The sequence below is a fragment of the Trachypithecus francoisi genome, unplaced genomic scaffold (assembly GCF_009764315.1).
Source record: "Trachypithecus francoisi isolate TF-2019V2 unplaced genomic scaffold, Tfra_2.0 Lachesis_group4, whole genome shotgun sequence".
NCBI lineage: Eukaryota > Metazoa > Chordata > Mammalia > Primates > Cercopithecidae > Trachypithecus > Trachypithecus francoisi.
In genome coordinates, this window is record NW_022681469.1 from 73,564,102 (window position 1) to 73,582,336 (window position 18,235).

The following is an 18,235-nucleotide window of genomic DNA, read 5'->3' on the forward strand; positions in this document are numbered from 1 at the left end:
ATAATAAAAAAAAAGGGAAATCCTAGAAATGAAAAATACAACTTCAAAAACAACAAAAAAATTTACTCAATATACTTAATAGCCAAATGGACATGACAGAAGAAAGAATATGTGAACTTAATCAAAATTATTCAAAGTGAAGAGCATAAAAAAGGATTAAAAGGAAAAAAATCTCACAGACGTTCGATTATATCACACGGTAAAACATATATGTGATTGGAATACTAGATGGAGAAGAAGAGAGAGAATGAGTCAGAAAAAATATTTGAAAAAACATTGGCCAAAATTTTGCAGCTACAAGGTGCTAAATGAACAGCGAGAAGAGGAAGCATAAAGAAATGTACAGCAGGGTACCTATGATGAAAGTTTTACTTGAAAAACATAGTAGATATATTATATAAAAGGGACCAATAATCTGATTAACAGCTGACTTCCCATTAAAAAGCTATGGGGGCTTTTTGTACCTTGAAGGTACAAAAGAAAAAGAAATACTGTCTATTTAGAATTTTATATCCAGTAAAAACATCATTTGAGAATGAAAGTGAAATTAAGATACTTTTAAATTAAAAGAACAAAAAACTAAGAGAATTTGTCACAAGGGACATCTAAAAATTCCTAAGGGAAGTTATTCAGACTGAAGGGGAATGATAACACATGAAAACCTAGATCCTCAGAAAAGAGTAAAGAGCATTGGTAATGGAATCTACCTGTGGAAATTCAAAGATAAGTTTTTCTTTTTCCACTTACTTTATAAACCACAGGGCTGTTTAACAGTGAAATCATAGCATAGTCTTCCTGGAGTTCATAATACATGTAGATGTATTACATTTAAAAACTATAACAAAGTATGTGGGGAGGGTGTGGACGTATAAGGTTGCAAGATTTCTGTATATTAGTAAAGCAGTGATGAATATATAATTACAAAAGGCAGGAAAGGAAGAACCAAGGAGGGAAAATAGAGATAAAATATAACGGTAGGTGCAAACTCAACTAATCATTGCATTAGATGATAATGGACTAAACTCTCAAATGGCAGAGATTGTCAGAATAGATTAAAAACAAAGTCCACACTGAAGAACAAAAAGATGTACTTTAAATATAAAAAAGAGGCTGGGCATGGTGGTTCAGACTTGTAATCCCAGCACTTTGGGAGGCTGAGGTGGGAGGATCGCTTGAGCCCAGAAGTTCGAGACCAGACTGGAAAATTTGGTGAAACCCAGTCTCTACTAAAAATACAAAAATTAGCCAAGTGTGGTGGCTTGCACGTGTAGTCCCAGTTACTCAGGATGCTGAGGCAGGAGGATCGCTTGAGCCCTGGAGGTCGAGGCTGCAGTGAGCTGTGATCATGCCACTGCACTCCAGCCTGGCAACAGAGTGAGACCCTGTCTCCAGAAAAAAACCAACCAAACAAACAAAGAAAACCCCCAAACAATTGTGCTGGAGATCCTAGCCTTTGTCATAAGATAAGAAATATAAGGCATATGGATTGGAAAAGAAGTTAAGTTGTACTTAATTGCAGATGACATGGCAAACCCTAAGGAATCCACAAATAAGCTTCTAGAACTAATAAATAATTTAGCAAACTGCTAGAATATAAAGTCAGTATACAGAAATCAATAATCCAGTTTGAAAATGAAAAAAAAAATTTTAAAAGCTTTACTTACAGTAACATCAAAACTTTTTAAGAAATTTAACAGATAACTTGATAAGTTTATACACTGAAAATATTAAATCATTAGAAAGGGAATTAAAGACTATGTAAATAAATAATGAGATACACCATGTGCATATATTAGAAAACTCAATGTTGTAAAGGTGGCAGTCTTCCCCAAATCTATAGGTTCAGTACAATCCCAATCAAAACTGTAACAAGATTTTTTTTTTTGAAGAAATTTAGAAGTTTATTTTAAAATTGATACAAAAAGCCAAAGATTCATAATGGCCAAAACATTTTTGAAGAACAGAGTTAGAGGATTTTTATACCTGACTTCACAAAGACTTACTCCAGAGCTACAGTAGTTGATAAAGTATGGTACTGGCCTAACAGTAGATCAGTGCAACAGAAATAGACACACGTACATGGTCAATTGATTTTTGAAAACGGCACTAAGGCAGTTCATTAGAGAAAATAGTTTTTTTAGCAAATGGTGTGGGTACACTTGGATATAAGTATGAAAAGAAAAAAAAAGCCTCAATCCCCCTTCTTCATACCATACACAAGAATATAAATAAACATTGTTTATAAGACCTAAAGAAGTTCCAAAACTATGAAACGTCTAGAAAAAACTAGGAGAAAATCTTTGTGAAATTTGGGTTAGGCATATGCTTCTTTGAAAAGACACAAAAAGCATGAAGCATAAAAGAAAACATTGATAAAATGGGCTTCCTCATGGTTAACAATGTTTGCTAAAGAGGCAGAAATACGAAAAGGCAAGTCAGACCAGGAGAAAATTTTGCAAACCATATGGAGAAAGGGCGTGTTCGCACAAAGTATAAACAACTCTTATAACTCAATAAGAAAACAGCCCACTTAAAAAATGGGAACAGATTTTATCGGGTATCTGCACTGCAAAAGAAGATATGAGAATGGCTAATTAGCACATGAGAAGATGTTTGACATCACTGTCATCAGAGAAGTGCATGTTAAAAGCACATTGCAATACGTCTGTGCAACCACTAGAATGGCTAGTTAAAAAGCACTGACAGTATTAAGAATTGGCAAGTTTGTGGAGTCTTTTAGTCTGCTCCAACTTCCATAGCAAAATAGTGTAGACTTGGCTGCTAAAGAACGGAAATTTATTTCTCAGAGTTCTGGAGGCTGGAAGTCCAAGATCAAGGTGGTGGCCAATTCTTTTTCTGGTGGGGGCACCCTTTCTGGCTAGCAGATGGTTGCTTTCTGCCTGTGTCTTCACATGACCTTTCCTTTGATCACGTGGAAGGAGATAGTAAACTCTCTAGTGTCTCTTCTTAAAGTGTCATGAATCCCATCATACCAGGGACCCACCCTCATGACCTCATCTAAAGCTGATTTTGTCTCCCAAAAGCCCCATCTCCAAATGCTGTCACATTAGAGGTTAGGACATCAACATGCATTTTGAGGGAAAGCACAAACATTTAGTCTGTGACATGGAACAACTAGAATTCACATACATTGTATGTGGAAATGAAAACAGTACAGCTACTTTAGAAAACAATGTGGAAGTACCTTATAAGATTAAAAACATATTTAATATATGAATTAGAAAGTCCAAAGTGAAAATAATATATGTCTAGACAAGGACACACACATGAATGTTCATAGTGACATTATTAAATAGCCTAAACCTGGAACCCAAACGTTAGTTGACCGAATAAGTAAACTGAACAAGAGATTGTACTATATCCATACTACTAAATACAATGAAGCAATAAAACACTACAAAATACCACCAGACCCAACACAGGTGAATCTCTAAAGCATTCTAAGTAAAACACATCAAACACAGAAGATTATATACTATGTGAATCCATTTATATGAAATTTTGGAAAAGGCAAAAACTACAGTGAGAGAAAGCAGGTCAGTGGTTAAGGGTGAGGGAAGCGGATAAGTGCAAAGGGTATGAGGACATTTTTAAGGGTGAGAGAACTCTATCTTTTTATGGTGCTGGTTGCAAGATTGTATGCAATTACCAAATTCATCAAACTGTATACTTAAAAAGATTGAATGTAATTTATATATAAATAATACCTTAATGAAAATAGAAGAAAAATGGATTAATGAAATTTATAAAACCTAGAGAAAATAAAATGTATTAAATATCATAAAATTAGCATATAAAATCAGTTCATGTTTTATTGCACAGTGTTATGGCACAACTATTTTCACTTAAGACTCTCTGACACATGTAAATAATTTCTCATTCTTGTATCTCAAATGGGAGAGGAAGAGGAATAATAAATGTTCATGTATGCTTGTGTGTGTGTATATAGTCACATAGTCATACCTACATAATTTCTGACTATGTTAATGACATACATTTTATAGCTTACTCTTAATGATGTTTTAAATTTATTGGCTCATAGAGAACATTGTAACATTTTACCAAATGCCTTTAACTATGTATGATTACCTCTAAATTACCTTTATTTTCATCAATGGAATCATCACCCAGGGAGCTGACTAACTGGCTATTCATGTCTTATTCTTATCCTTCTCAATTATGCTCTTGTGTGAAGGTTTTTATAAATGGTTTGGCTTTGTTGTAGTGAATAGATTTCTATCTATACTGTGAAATGTTTACCACGCCTAATAGAAAATTGTATTGATTTTTGAATGAGGATTTAAGCTATCGCTAATTTATATAAGAAAAATAAATGAGCAAAAAATATAAATAACTTTATGTTGTTATGCTGCTACATGAACACAGCACAGCATATCTTACATACAACAGGGTGTAATATCTTTATCTAAAATCTCAAGTTTTACAACTAAAGATAATGACTCTTGAGAAAGAAATTCTGGAGAACTCTCTTGATAATTCTTAAGATTGATACATGTTAGTGTGTCCTGTGAATGCACACAGGTAAATGTTTCTTTGGTTCCCTTGAGATTTGACTCCTTTGCTTGATGTGTTAGAATTTGTAAATGCAATTTGGAAACCCTCTGAAGGCTAAGTATCTGAGTGAAAACTCATCAAATACCTTGGTTAATTTGAAGATGTAACATTTGCAAGATGATCTCTAGAATGATGTAACAAGCCTTTTTCTTTTTCAGTTGGAATCAACGGGACTCGGCCTTAGTAGTAGTAGACTAAGAACAACTCTAAACAGAATACAAGAAAGCCTTATTGATCTAGTAAGTAATGAATTGGGATAAATTCTTTTGGGTTATATAAAATGCAAATTAGCTATTCAATCAATTTCATATAAATGTGTGTCTATATGTATATTGAGTAGCGGAGTCCTCAGAATTAAATGAGTGCATATAGGAAGTAAAACAGGTTGTTTATAGTCTGATAAGAGAGAAACTAGTATACATAAAAGAATATGATATTGGTCATATGTCTAGCACAAGTTCAAAGAAGAGAAAGGTTTATGTGAAAAACTAATAATCAGAGGAGAACTAAAGGAAGAAGTGACACTTGTGCTAGACTTCGAAGACCAGGCATAGGATTAATGGGAAAGGGAAAAGTCTTTAAATGAAGGTACACAGGGTGAGCAAGGGCCTTGAGGCGGGTGCAGTCTGAAGTTTGACAGATCTTACGATTGGGACACTGGTATACGCTGCAAAGTTAGGTTGCAGAGAGTGTTTGGGACACTTTATAAACGGCTTTGAAATTCAAGGAGAAAATTTGGGTTTAGTTGCTGTGTGTAGGGAGCCTGGTTTTTGACTGTCATCACAGGATGAAATGCACGTTTTAAGAAGACAGGTTAGATAGCAGCACAGGGTTAATTACCTCCTGTAGTGTTTCAGCTAACATAAACATTTAAAATGAGAAAAACTTTCTCGTGGTTGGTCACTGTAGCCCGAAGTTTATGTTGTTTAGACGTTTCTCCACATCTATTTTAACCCCAGGCTTCTCTGAATTTTCCTTTATTCCTTCAACCTAACACGAACAAGCAATCATTTTCCTCATTTTTCATAAGCTCTACATTATGTGCATACTTCTGTTATTGAAGCTTTTTATAAAGCCATGATTATTCTTTTAAGGAATACTTATTGCAACAATTGTTACATGCCAGGCATTGTTGTAGAGCTGGAAATTCATCAGTGCACAGAAGAGATATTTCCTGTCTTGGAACTTGTATTTTATTGGAACAGAGAGACAAACAAATGTATAACATAGTGTCAGATACTCATTGAATACTAAGACAAAACTGAAGCAGTGATAGGATGGGGATCTTGAGCAGAGCTGTGAATAAAGTGAGTGAGGCATGTGCTGATATCTCAGGTGAGCGCTGTTTGGGCAGAAGAAATAACTGGTGTCCTTCTCTCTTAACATTTGGAGATCCTTTTACCCAACATGTTTTTAAAAATACAGTCATATCACTTACCTTGGCACATAGCATTGCTTCAGAAAATGTTCATAGAGTAGATGAATATACTCCAGTCCCTGAGTTTCTTGTTTCTTGGCTTAACTTGGCTTGCTTCCTTGGTTATGATATTTAATCCTTGATCTTAAGTTTCAGAGTCAAGGCTCCTTATTTGACCCAGCCTTTTTGTTTCTCTTTTTTCTTTTCTTTTTTGTTTTTAGTTTTTGTTTTGTAAAATCCATTGGTCTCAGCCCCACTTGCAGTTTTCTGTGTTTCGATTTTCATTCTTCTTATTGGATACTTAAGTATAACCTTGAGCATCAAATCTTATTCTCCAGATCTTAGTCCACAGCTAAAGTTTTTCTTGTTTCTGACTGAAAGGCCCAAGATTGATGGGCCAAATTTTACCACTAGGGCCATTCACCCTGGCATTTCTGTGTCATTCCTGCTAGCTACTGTCTTGTGATCGTCAAACTCCAGTTCTAGATTTGACCCTTAAGATGTGGATTTTTGCTTCAGATTTTGCCACATAGTGTATAATGAATTATTACTCATACTGATAAACATTGGTTTATTTTAGAAAATATATTTGTCATTTACTAGAACTTGCTTGATCTCAGGATTTTTTTTTTTTTTTTTTTTTGAGACGGAGTCTCGCTGTGTCCCCCAGGCTGGAGTGCAGTGGCAGGATCTCAGCTCACTGCAAGCTCCGCCTCCCGGGTTTACACCATTCTCCTGCCTCAGCCTCCCAAGTAGCTGGGACTACAGGCGCCCGCCACCTCGCCCGGCTAGTTTTTTGTATTTTTTAGTAGAGACGAGGTTTCACCTTGTTAGCCAGGATGGTCTCGATCTCCTGACCTCATGATCCGCTCGTCTCGGCCTCCCAAATCTCAGGATTTTTTAAGCTGGTATGTATTAATTTTCTTCACTTCATTAATTTGCATTTACATTGGCAGAATACATTAATTGATTTCTTGCTACTCAGTACATTCTTTGGCTACTGAAATAATTTATGGCTTAATCAATCTGAAACCAACTAGATGGAAGTAATATTTTTCCTTATATTTATCTTGCATGTCAGTTAAAATCTTAATGAATACTTTTTTGGTAATTTTATTTTCTCCATATAGATATTCTAAGTTTTACTTCTCTTTAAGCTGTAAAAGGCAAAATAGAATCATTGTAGTCTTAAAAAAATACCACCTGAAACAATTTATCATATAAATTCAATGTAAACTAAGAAAATTTGTTTGTCACATCAAATAAAAGTTTAAGAAAAGTTGTCTAATAGGAAAAGTAAGAAAGGAAGCTGGTATAGGTGATAGTGACAGCAGGAAGGTGAATTTTTAGTAACCCATTTGGTTATGCTAACTAAATTGTTTGCTTTAAGACCTTTAGCCAACTTATTTATTTGTTTATTTATTTATTTATTTACTTATGAGACAGAGCCTCACTCTGTCACCCAGGCTGGAGTGCAGTGGCAAGATCTCGGCTCACTGCAACCTCCCCCTCACGGATTCAAGCGACTCTCTGGCCTCAGCCTCCCAAGTAGCTGTAATTACAGGCTGTCACTACCACGCCTGGCTAGTTTTTGTATTTTTAGTAGAGATGGGTTCGCCATGTTGGCCGGGCTGGTCTTGAACTTCTGACCTCAGGTGATCCTCCTGCCTCGGCCTCCCAAAGTGCTGGGATTACAGGCGTGAGCCACTGCACCCAGGCCTTTAGCCAACTTTAAATATTTGATAATAATATTTTAAATTTGTCCAGAAAAATTCATAAATATGAATTCTCTTTGTAGTAGCACATTGGTGGTAGGAAAGGTTAAAAAATGTGATTCTCACAGTGAGAATAAAGGTGGTTAAGGTTTCATTTTTCAGTCTTTAAAGGGTTATATGCTTTACTTATTACACTCCTGTAAACTGAAAAAGCCAGTTTAGGAGCTTTTTATTTAAGTGTGCAGTAAGCACATACCATTTATTTATGTCAGCTTGACATTTTCATGACTCTCTTGCTCTCTTCAAGCGTATTTTCCTAAATATAAACACAGAACTTTAGTCTTTAAGCAAATAATTATCATAAATTTTATGCCTCAAATGCCAGGCATACAACTGGGAACAAAGGAAGGTATTTTAATGAAAGCCTTTTGAAGTGGGGGCAACAATTCCAGTGATCTTCTAAAGAATGCTTTTGTGAAAGAGCTCCCTGAGTAGAAGGGAACTCAACGCATTTGTGTTGGAGGCATTAAGGAGGTAGTTAGGTAAATGCTTTTGGCTCCTCTTGTCATATGAAAGATAACTGTATTCTCTCAGACTATAGGTATACCCTCTCCTTGCCTTCCATTGTTTTCTAGAGCCACCTCCCTGTTCTATCCCTAATTAACTAGTTAGTACTTAAATTGAAAGAAACTGTTAGTTTTATAAATATATTGTGTATATGATATCTAATCCAAAAGAATGAAATTTAAAATTAACTGCTATTATAAGTGTTTGGTATTCATGGAGATCCTTGAGCTATTTTGAATTTGAGATTATACAGTATTGTCAGAAAATTCATATTAGATTTAGCTTAATTATACAATATTTTAAAAGCAAAAGTGTGTGATGCTTAGAAGGAGTTTTGTTATACTGTTGGAGTATAATCTTCCAAGATTTTACTCATAGAAGGAAACTTATCTGTGCTCATCTAACCTGTACAGCATTCATACATACCTAGTAACCATAAGCTTCTGCTTAAACATCTCCAGTGATGTTTTTTTGGGAACTAATAACCACCCAAAGCAGCCCTGCTTGCCTTAAGTCTGCCTGATAGAATGTGCTTTGTTATAATGTAACCAAATATGCTTATCTTTTGAACTATTTTCTGTTATTTTTATTTCTACTTCTTTTGGATCACTTTGAGTAGCCTAGCCATTTTGCCCAAGTGAGTCCTTTCTTCTCCCAGTTCCTTTATTCGTTTTTCATGTTTCAGAGTTTTACATCTCCTCATCGTTCTTTGACTTGTTCTGAAATAGTTATTTGCAACTCTGAACTAAGAAGAAAATTGAGAGCGCTATAAGAGGTATTGGAAGCAGACAGAAAATGAGCTATGTGATGAGGGTGCAGAATGAGATACAAGATAGTTGGATAGCTATCTTTATTACTAATTCATTCAACAATACATATTGCATGCCTAGGTACTTTGTGGTAGACTGATGGCCCCCAGAGTGGAGGAGGTAGTTAAGGAATACATGAAGATCTAATTTAACATCCGATTGTGTTGAGAGCAATGAAGAACTTAGGTGAGAGAAAGGGTGTAATGTTATTTGGGCAGTTAGAGAAGATCCCTCTAGGAAGGACCATTGAAGCAGATCCCTAAAGGAAATAGGAGCATGAGCCACCCTTATTCAACAAATGTTTATTTAGTGTCTGTTTGTTGAACACTCTATGTGGTGCCAAGCACTGTGCCAGGAATTAAAGGATACAATTGTAGGGGAAGGTGGGGAAGCCAGACAAAACTCCCTACCTGTGTAGAGTTTATTTTCTAGTAGGGGGAAGATAATTTGGGAAACAGTGTTTTAGGCTAGAGTCAGTTATAAACAGGTAATATCATGGTAACATGTTTAGACTTTTTCCTGTAAGGAATGGATTAAGGCTTTAAAACCAGGGAGTGTTATGATCACATCTCTATTTGAGAAAGTTCACATCAGTATTGTTGAAAAATCAGTCAGTTAACTATATGGAAACTGGCATAGAAATAGGAGAAGCTAAAGACAGAGCTCTCTATTCATGGGCTTCTAGAATAGTCCGGTCAAGACTGCTAAGGAACCTGTGACCTGTTTAAATAGTAATATCGGGAAGGAACAAATGAGAGGTGTCTATTTAGGCATGTTTTAGTGATTGATTGGATGTGGAAGGTGAGGAAGAAGGGGAGTCATGAATGACTTTAAGGTTCCTTACTTGTTTCTTATCAATAACTACCAGAATTAAATAGGATAGACAACCAATTGGTGCCAAACAGTATTTAATTTTGTAATTTTTTTTCTCCTTTTTTTGTTTTCTGCTGGAGTAGGGTTATTTCCTTTTTAGAGGGAAATGAATGATGGAGATATGACATTAATTAACTTGCATGGATCCATGATCCTGCTTCTCCCTAGAGGAAGCCCAGTTATTCCCAAACTAACTTTTAAATGCTAATTGAGTAGAGATTGAAAAGAGACACTGTCTTTAGGAGAAGATAGGAGATAAAAAAAAAAGATAAAGAATTAAACCATTTTCTAACTTGAAAGGTTTTATAAGTTTTATTTGCATTTTGCTAAATTTATAGGAGTAAATTATATGTATGCATTTGATGTCTTATTTATTCATATGGAAAATAATTGGAGATTTGTTACTATAAAGTTGCTTTAAAAAGTAATCTAGCTTTATATATTGTACACTATTAGATGTGTTTACATCCAATTTTGTGCTAAATTTTCTTTGAGGTTCTTTTAAAGCTATTTTGCATTTAAACATTTAGTTTTGCTATCTGCCTACTCATATGTTCTCACCTCTCATATGTTCTGCCTACTCATATGTTCTCCATAATAGAGATAACCATGGAGTGTTTTCCACACTGAAAGTAGTACGTAAACTGCAGGGGTTGTATTATATAATGTTTAGCATCTCTTCTAACTCTGTCATTCTATGGTTCAATCAACATTTTAAAAGTTTGCGTGGGGGCAGGGGTTAACTTGTACTCAGATTAGCTTTAAAAAACATAGCTGCACTTTTGTACTATGAGCTGTTGCTTAACTTACATAGCTTTTATTCTATTTTTTTCTTTTTGTAAATTTCTCTTATGAAATTTTTTTTCAAAATGTAATGAATGGAGTTTGTTGCCATGTCAGTACTGCAAAACTCTATACTTAAACTAAAAGTATAATGAACATTTGTAATTCAAGCTCATTGTTATTAGAAATATATTTGGTTATAAAAGTTCTTAATGACCTTCACAGTGAAGTGACTTTGGATTATACTGTCATCAGTAATGTTAGGATCACTACAGGCTCACTGCCTTGACCTCTCTCCTTTGTGCCCCAGAAAACAATAATTAAAAGTCTCTTTCTCTGACATGTAATGCAGCAACTATTCAAATAACTATTATGATGATGTCAGTATTTTAAACAGCCTTCTTTCATGTTCTCTGTACAAAGGGAAACTTATTCACCAAAATAAGTTCATATTAAGTTAAGTATTGAAATATTTGGAGTGATTGGTAACTCTTGAGCTGGCAGTCTTCTGGTACTCTGTCAGCTACTCCAAGTAGCCAGCCTTGTGCATCTTTACCCATGATCTCAAGATATTCCCACCCTCCTGGCAAAAAAAGATGGCCAGTGTGCCTGTGAGTTGAAGTGTGTTTTTGTTTTTTTAACTGTTTGCTAAGAGCTTAGTAAAAAATGAGTCCCTTGCTATGTATTGAGGAGAAGTTGAGTAAGTGTATCTTTGAAACTCTTCCTTTGCCAACCTGTTTGTTTACAATATAGGATATGTTTATATGAAGGTGAAGAATGTACATAACTCATATCCAAGGCACTCCTTGCCTGGCATCAGAATACCTAGAAAGGTAAATTAGTAATGAGAAGATTTCTAGTGAGTATATCATGAGATGAAAGTAAAACTGAGAAATTTGAAGTCTGATGAGTTTTCCTGACCACAAATTAGACTGCATCACTCCTATTGACTACATGGCCGTATACCTGAATCAGTGGTTCTCTCCTGGACGGTGCTGAAGGGCCTGGCACATCCTGCTTCCTGGGTATCCCTTTCCTTTGTTCACATTGACCATCTTCCTTCTTATCAGTAGTCTGTCCCCAGATATATACAATACATTTGGCTCTGTTCCAGTTTATAACTTCATTCTAGTCCTGCCTCCTTGAGATTATATACCAAGGTAAACTTCATTAAAATTTGGGTGCGAGATGGTTAATCAAACCATAATTTTGGATTTTATCAGTGTGGTTCTCAAGGAGTAATCATATTTCTCTCATTTACAAGTTCTTGAGGGCCATCTCACTATTGTTGCTATGAAACATCTGTCAATTCATAAAGAGTCCTTGTGTTGACAGACTTTAGGTCATGCACAGATAGTAGCATGTAGATTTGGATGATATTATATAGGCTCGTTTTCAATTAGGATTAAAAAGAAGGTTCCAATAGTTACAAAACATGAAAGCAGGATAAAAAGAACTGAACCTAAATGTAATTAGTGTATGCCCCAAGAGTATTTTAATTTTAATCCTAGTTATGTCAAAATCACATGGTTTATTACTGTTAGATTTGTTATTCCAGGTTATATATGTATTGTATTTTCAGGAAGTTTCTGCTGATCCTACTGCCACACTCACAGCAGCAGAAGAAAGAAAGGAGAAGGTGCCAAGTCCACACCTCAGTCAGCTGGTGGTTTTGACATCTGGGGATACATTATATGGGTTGGCAGAAAGAGTGATAGCCACGGAATCCTTGTAAGTTGTTCAAAACAGTTGCATTGCCGTTAAATATTTAAGAACGTTTATAAAAGTAAGCATTGTTTAATTAGACTTCTAGTTAGCTGCATACATCTACCACTTCTAAATATGACTTATATGTTTCTGACAAGTATATTCTAACACAGATTACCAATTGATTTTTTAAACTGCATGGTTGGTTTTTCAGTTACAGAAATGGAAAGAAGGACATCTTTTAATTTTCAGTCTTTAACAACATGATCCATGCTTTAAGTATAGCTTTAAGAAGTGTTATACTATGCTTCATATTTTCCTATTGATGATTCATGATCCTAGGAGAAGCTGTGGTTGCATTGTCAACTTAGTGCTAAGTGTAATTGACCCTTGACATCAATAAGAATGCTTCCTGACCTTTATAAATCCCCAGAGTTATTAATACAATTAACGCATGTAACTTCTGCATTTCTATAAAATGTAGTCCAATATAACGTAAGAGTTTTTGGATTAATAACAAAAAGCAGAAAAAGACAGTGCCTGGATGCAGTGCATCTGCAGGCAGTAGTCCAGGCTCCTTCACCAGCCCACTGACTCCCATTCCTGAACCCAGCCTCCGGTACCTGTCGTTCATTTGTGATACTCAGCCAAGTTACAGTTTGCTGCCTATTAGGAATGTTGGGGTTACTTCTGAAAAGTGTCAGATATTAAATCTGAGATTTCAAGAGTCTGTTTTATATAACTGAATGAGATATTTAAAAGAAATCCTTTAAAAAATACCCTTGTGTTATTTTTTCAACCTGCTACTCTGGGCTCACATCTTACATTTGAAGCACATGACCCTACACCTCATCATAAGCTGCTTGGCTCCTTTGAAGTTGCTTTTCTTTCTCTTCAACTTCCATTCAGTCATAAACTCAGCATTATTTATTGTGTAGATTTTAAATGAACATGTCAAGTGGTAGTACAGGGTCGTCCACTAAAGTGGAAAGTAATTTTTATTGTTAAAGTTTTGCTCAGAAATGTTAAAAAAATACTTATACGAAAACATGACAGGCTCTAAATCCTACACAATTTGTTTACACAGTGGGTTATTTATTCCCTTTAGGGTATTCTTGGCTGAACAGTTTGAGTTCCTTCAGCCACATCTGGATGCTGTGATGCCTGCAGTCAAAAAGCCCTTTCTTCAGCAGTTCTATTCTCAGGTCAGACATGGTCTTGTATGTCATTTCAACTGTGAGCAAGATAGGACACAGATTATTTAGATTTGTTTGTTTGTTTGTTTAACTAGAAGTCAGTCTTGAAAAACCCAGGAGAGCCAGATAGAGTATTCATTTATTCACTCATGAATTGCTGCATTAAATACATACTATTGAGCACCTCATGTAACTTTTAGACTAGTGAGAGAGAAAGCACCAGTTAAAACTATTAAAATAAAGCATGATAAGTACTGTGGTAAGGGGAAAGTGCCATGAGGGTATTTAACCCAGAGTGGAGGACAGGAGAGGCTCTGGGTGGGAGAAGGTCATCTGGAAAGGCTATCTAGAGGAAGTAATATTTAAACTGGACCAGCAAGGTAGGGTGAATGAGGAATGGATTCTAGACAAAGGGAATGGCATATGTGAAGACCCGTGAGAAAGAGCATGGTGCATGCGAACAGCTGAGGAAAGCTCGTTGGAGTAGGGAGGAGGTCTGGGAATGAGAAAGATGGCTGGGGCAATCAGCAGGAGCCACTGGCATATAAAGCACCCTGCTTCAGAAGTTGGACTTTATTTGGAGGGCATGGAAGCTCCTGGAGGGTTTGAAACAGGTGAGTGGCATGACTGGATTTGTATTTTAGAAAGAGTTTTCTGGGGGCATTGTGAAGAAAGAACTGTAGATGGCAGTCCTAGAGACAGGAAAACTAATTTGAAGGCTGCTACAGTATTGCAGGGGAGAGATGGTAGAATCCTGACATCATGTAGTGGGAGTGGAAATGGAGAGAAGTAGAAGAATTTGAGTAGTAATTGCTAGGCTCCATGAAGAGCTCTAGTTCTTTTACAGTTGCGGTGTCAATGGCTTCAAGTTTATTGAATGTCTCAAAATTATGTTTTGAGTAAGGCCTTTGCCTTCACTCAAATATTTAAAATATTTTCGTAATTTAAATCTCCAAATATATAGTGTTTTATTTTCAGATATGATATATGCTGGAAACAGGGGCAAGTATTCTTTATCAATATGATGCTTTTAGAAAATAATTGTTTCCATTTCTGTGAAATTTATTTCAGACAGTCTCAACTGCCAGTGAACTACGCAAACCAATTTACTGGATTGTAGCTGGTAAAGCCCTTGATTATGAACAGATGCTGCTCCTCATGGCTAATGTGAAATGGGATGTAAAAGAAATTATGTCACAGCACAACATATATGTAGATGCACTATTAAAGGCAAGTGTTGTGGGAAACACCTTTGCTAAAGATCAGTCTACTAAGAGAAGTGTTCCTTTATTGCAGTTGCTCTAAAATAGTAAGATTGTAGTTAACCACATTTCTAGCATTAAAGACCCTGAATTGAAATAGGCTTATTTTCTGAATTTGTCTTCTATTAGATCTAAGAATACATCATAGACTTTTTTAGCTTTGTTCACTAATTTCCCATTTTGAATTGTATGTTGTGGCTGACTTTCATGTTATGTAATCTCAGTAGCCATCACTATAATGACAAGAAGATATTTCTGTTTAATTAGTAATTATTTCTGTAGTTAAGCATAATATTCATTAGCAAGAGACCATGCCTTTGATTATTCCGAGTAAAAATCACACTACTTTTGCAGTGTGTCATACAAATACCTCTTTGGAGTCAGTGACCTGTGTGTATACGTTTTCTGGAAAGAATTGTGTTTTTTTTTTTTCATTTATGCATGAATAGATATCTGTAGATCAACTGGCATGTGCCACACACTGATAGAAGTGCTGGCAGTATAGCTGTGAATTCGGGAACTTATGTGCCCTCAAGGAATTTACATGGCAGGGCAGAGATAGCAGTAAACAGATAAATTGAGATATAATGTCAGATGATGAATAATGCTGTGAAAAAAACCAAAATCATCTGAAGAGAGACAGAGAATGATCGGATGTGGGTGGAAGAGGAAGACCATGTATTTGTCATGCTCAGAGAAGGACCCTGATAAGGTGAGACTGGAGATGAGGCCTGCGGGAAGTAAGGAAATAAGGTGTGGAAAGAGTATCTGAGAAAATGAAAGTAACTTTCAGAAAAAAATTTGTTTTCTTTCATTTTTGTAACTGAAAAGAAAAATGTCCCTTCTTAACCTCCTTACTTTAATCTCATTTACACAATCATTCTTACCTGCTTAGACCAAGTCAACAAATAAGAGCCTAGGACATCTGAGAACCAATGAACAGAGCCATAGATTTAAAATGGAGATGGTAATGGAGTTTCTTCAGTCACCAACTCCCAGCAATTTATGGTCCCCTTTGGAGGCCTAGATTGAAGACCGTGAGGCTGTCTCCAGACTCCGGGACTAATCATGCCAACATCAGTAAGCAATTGCTAGGAGTTTCCATAGAGATCTTAGCAGGGAGTGACACCAAGGGCGCTCTATATTTGCCACTCTGGAATTCAGAGATTATTGACCTTGAAAGATAATCAAAGAAATCACTTGGTTTCTAGAGCACCCAGGAGATTTCAATTGCAAATTTTCATTTGGAATGTAAAAGACAAATGTGATTTATAAATAATGATACTACCCCCCCTTTTTTTAATTTTTTAACAATTCTGTTTTTGAAAAAGTGGTTCTATTTTTTATGACATGCTGTCTTAGTCCTTTAGGATACTACAACAAAGTTTCACAGACTAGGTGGCTTCTAAGCAGAGCAGTTATTTCTCACAGTTCTAGAGGCTGGGAAGTTCAAGATCAAGATCAAGGCTCAGGCAGATTTGGTATATGGTGAAGGTCTTATTTCTCATAGATGTCACTTTGCTGTACCCTCACATGGTAAAAGAGACAAGGCAACTCTCTGGGGCTCATTTATAAGGGTGTTAATTCCCTTGGTGAGAGCTTGGCCCTCATGACCTAATCACTTTTTAAAAGCCCCAACTCCCAACACTATCACCCTGGGATTAGGATTTCAACATACGAATTTAGGGAAGACACAACATTCAGACCATAGAACATACTAACCATGGACCTTATAGGGGTGCAAGAGAAAAAGACTTCTGTGCTCAACACATACACATACTATGAGGAGGCTGCTTTTTTCAGTTATTTGTTATTCCAGTTATAAGAAAGAACTTGTGTTATTCAGATTATTAACCTAGCCCAATTTTTAGCAGCTTAAGGCCTTCTTTAAGCATAAAGGTTAATTATCTATGATAACGTTTGTTCTTTCTGTTACTTTTCTAAGTCTAAGCATCTACGTCTAAACAGTTTGCTTATGTTGCCCCAATAGAATCATAAGAAAAATGAAATGTTTGTATGATTCGTGTTATGACAAGCATTTTTGAACATTGAATTTAGCAATAAGTAGAATGTTATTTTGTACAGAAAGCATTTTACACATATAGCTTTATCTTTTAAATAAAATATTGATGAAAAATATTGAATTATGACTCTTGAAATCCAAAGCAGTTTAAGGAATGCATAAATAAATACAGTAACAAATACTACTACTCTCCTAGATCCATGAAATGAAACAACAAAGAGCAATTATTTATACAGTTTTGATTTTTCGAAGATAAATTTCGTGAATTGACAATCCACTTCTTTTTAATGATTAAAAGCAATTAATTGTTAAAAATAAATTAGCAAGAAAAAATTGTGATTTAGGAAGAAGAAGCGAAAGAGCAGAGGATAACACAGTTATCATTATGTGATTGCCTGAGTGGTGATCGGATTAGATTTTTTTTCTCCTATGTGTTGTTAGAAAAGTTAAACACATGTAAGTCATGTTAAACATTGTGTAGCTTCTCTATTCAGGTAACTAAAGAAAAATGTGATTTTAAGCCTTTTTTTTTTTTTTTTTTGAGATGGAGTCTTGCTCTGTCACCCAGGCTGGAGTGTAGTGGCGTGATCTCCGCTCACTGCAAGCTCCGCCTCCCGGGTTCACGCCATTCTCCTGCCTCAGCCTACCGAGTAGCTGGGACTACAGGCACCCGCCACCACGCCTAGCTAATTTTTTGTATTTTTGGTAGAGACGGGGTTTCACCGTGTTAGCCAGGATGGTCTCTATCTCCTGACCTCATGATCCGCCTGCCTTGGCCTCCCAAAGTGCTGGGATTACAGGCGTGAGCCACTGCCTCCGGCCCAAGCCTTCTTATATTTGAAATATATTGCCAGGGAAGAGTCAACAGCATTTACTTCATTAAATATTAAATGAGTATATTTAAATAGTAATAGTCCAAAGAGACCAAAAACACATTCATTGAAGGCTAGACCTTCTGCTGTTTCTGTCTAATTATTGGAGTTGTCTAAATCAGGTATATGTATTTATATTTTTAGTACAATCATGTCATAAAAGACAATAAAAATATTCAGTTTTTCTGTAGGTAATAGAAACTGTGTTTTATTGTTTCCATTGTACTAACAATTTGCGGATAGAGTATGATTTTTTAATCATTTGGTATACAGTTGAGCATCCCAAATTTGAAAATCTAATATTTGAAATAATCCAGAATCTAAAACTTCTTGAGTGCCAGCATGACACTCAAAGGAATTGGTCATTGGGGCATTTCAGAATTCTGGTTTGGGATTTTCAGATTTGGGATTCCCA

The 18,235-nt window shown here is 35.8% G+C and overlaps 1 protein-coding gene across 3 annotated transcripts in view; it reads left to right on the forward strand.

The window, feature by feature from the left end:
• Nucleotides 1–18,235, forward strand: part of VPS50 (VPS50 subunit of EARP/GARPII complex) — a 119,895-nt gene that overhangs the window by 94,686 nt on the left and 6,974 nt on the right. For all 3 annotated transcript variants that reach the window (XM_033194767.1, XM_033194769.1, XM_033194768.1), the window contains 4 exons: nt 4,755–4,835; nt 12,343–12,491; nt 13,576–13,672; nt 14,735–14,893. In XM_033194767.1, coding sequence (XP_033050658.1) covers nt 4,755–4,835; nt 12,343–12,491; nt 13,576–13,672; nt 14,735–14,893 — 486 coding nt within the window. The remainder of the gene's footprint in view (nt 1–4,754; nt 4,836–12,342; nt 12,492–13,575; nt 13,673–14,734; nt 14,894–18,235) is intronic.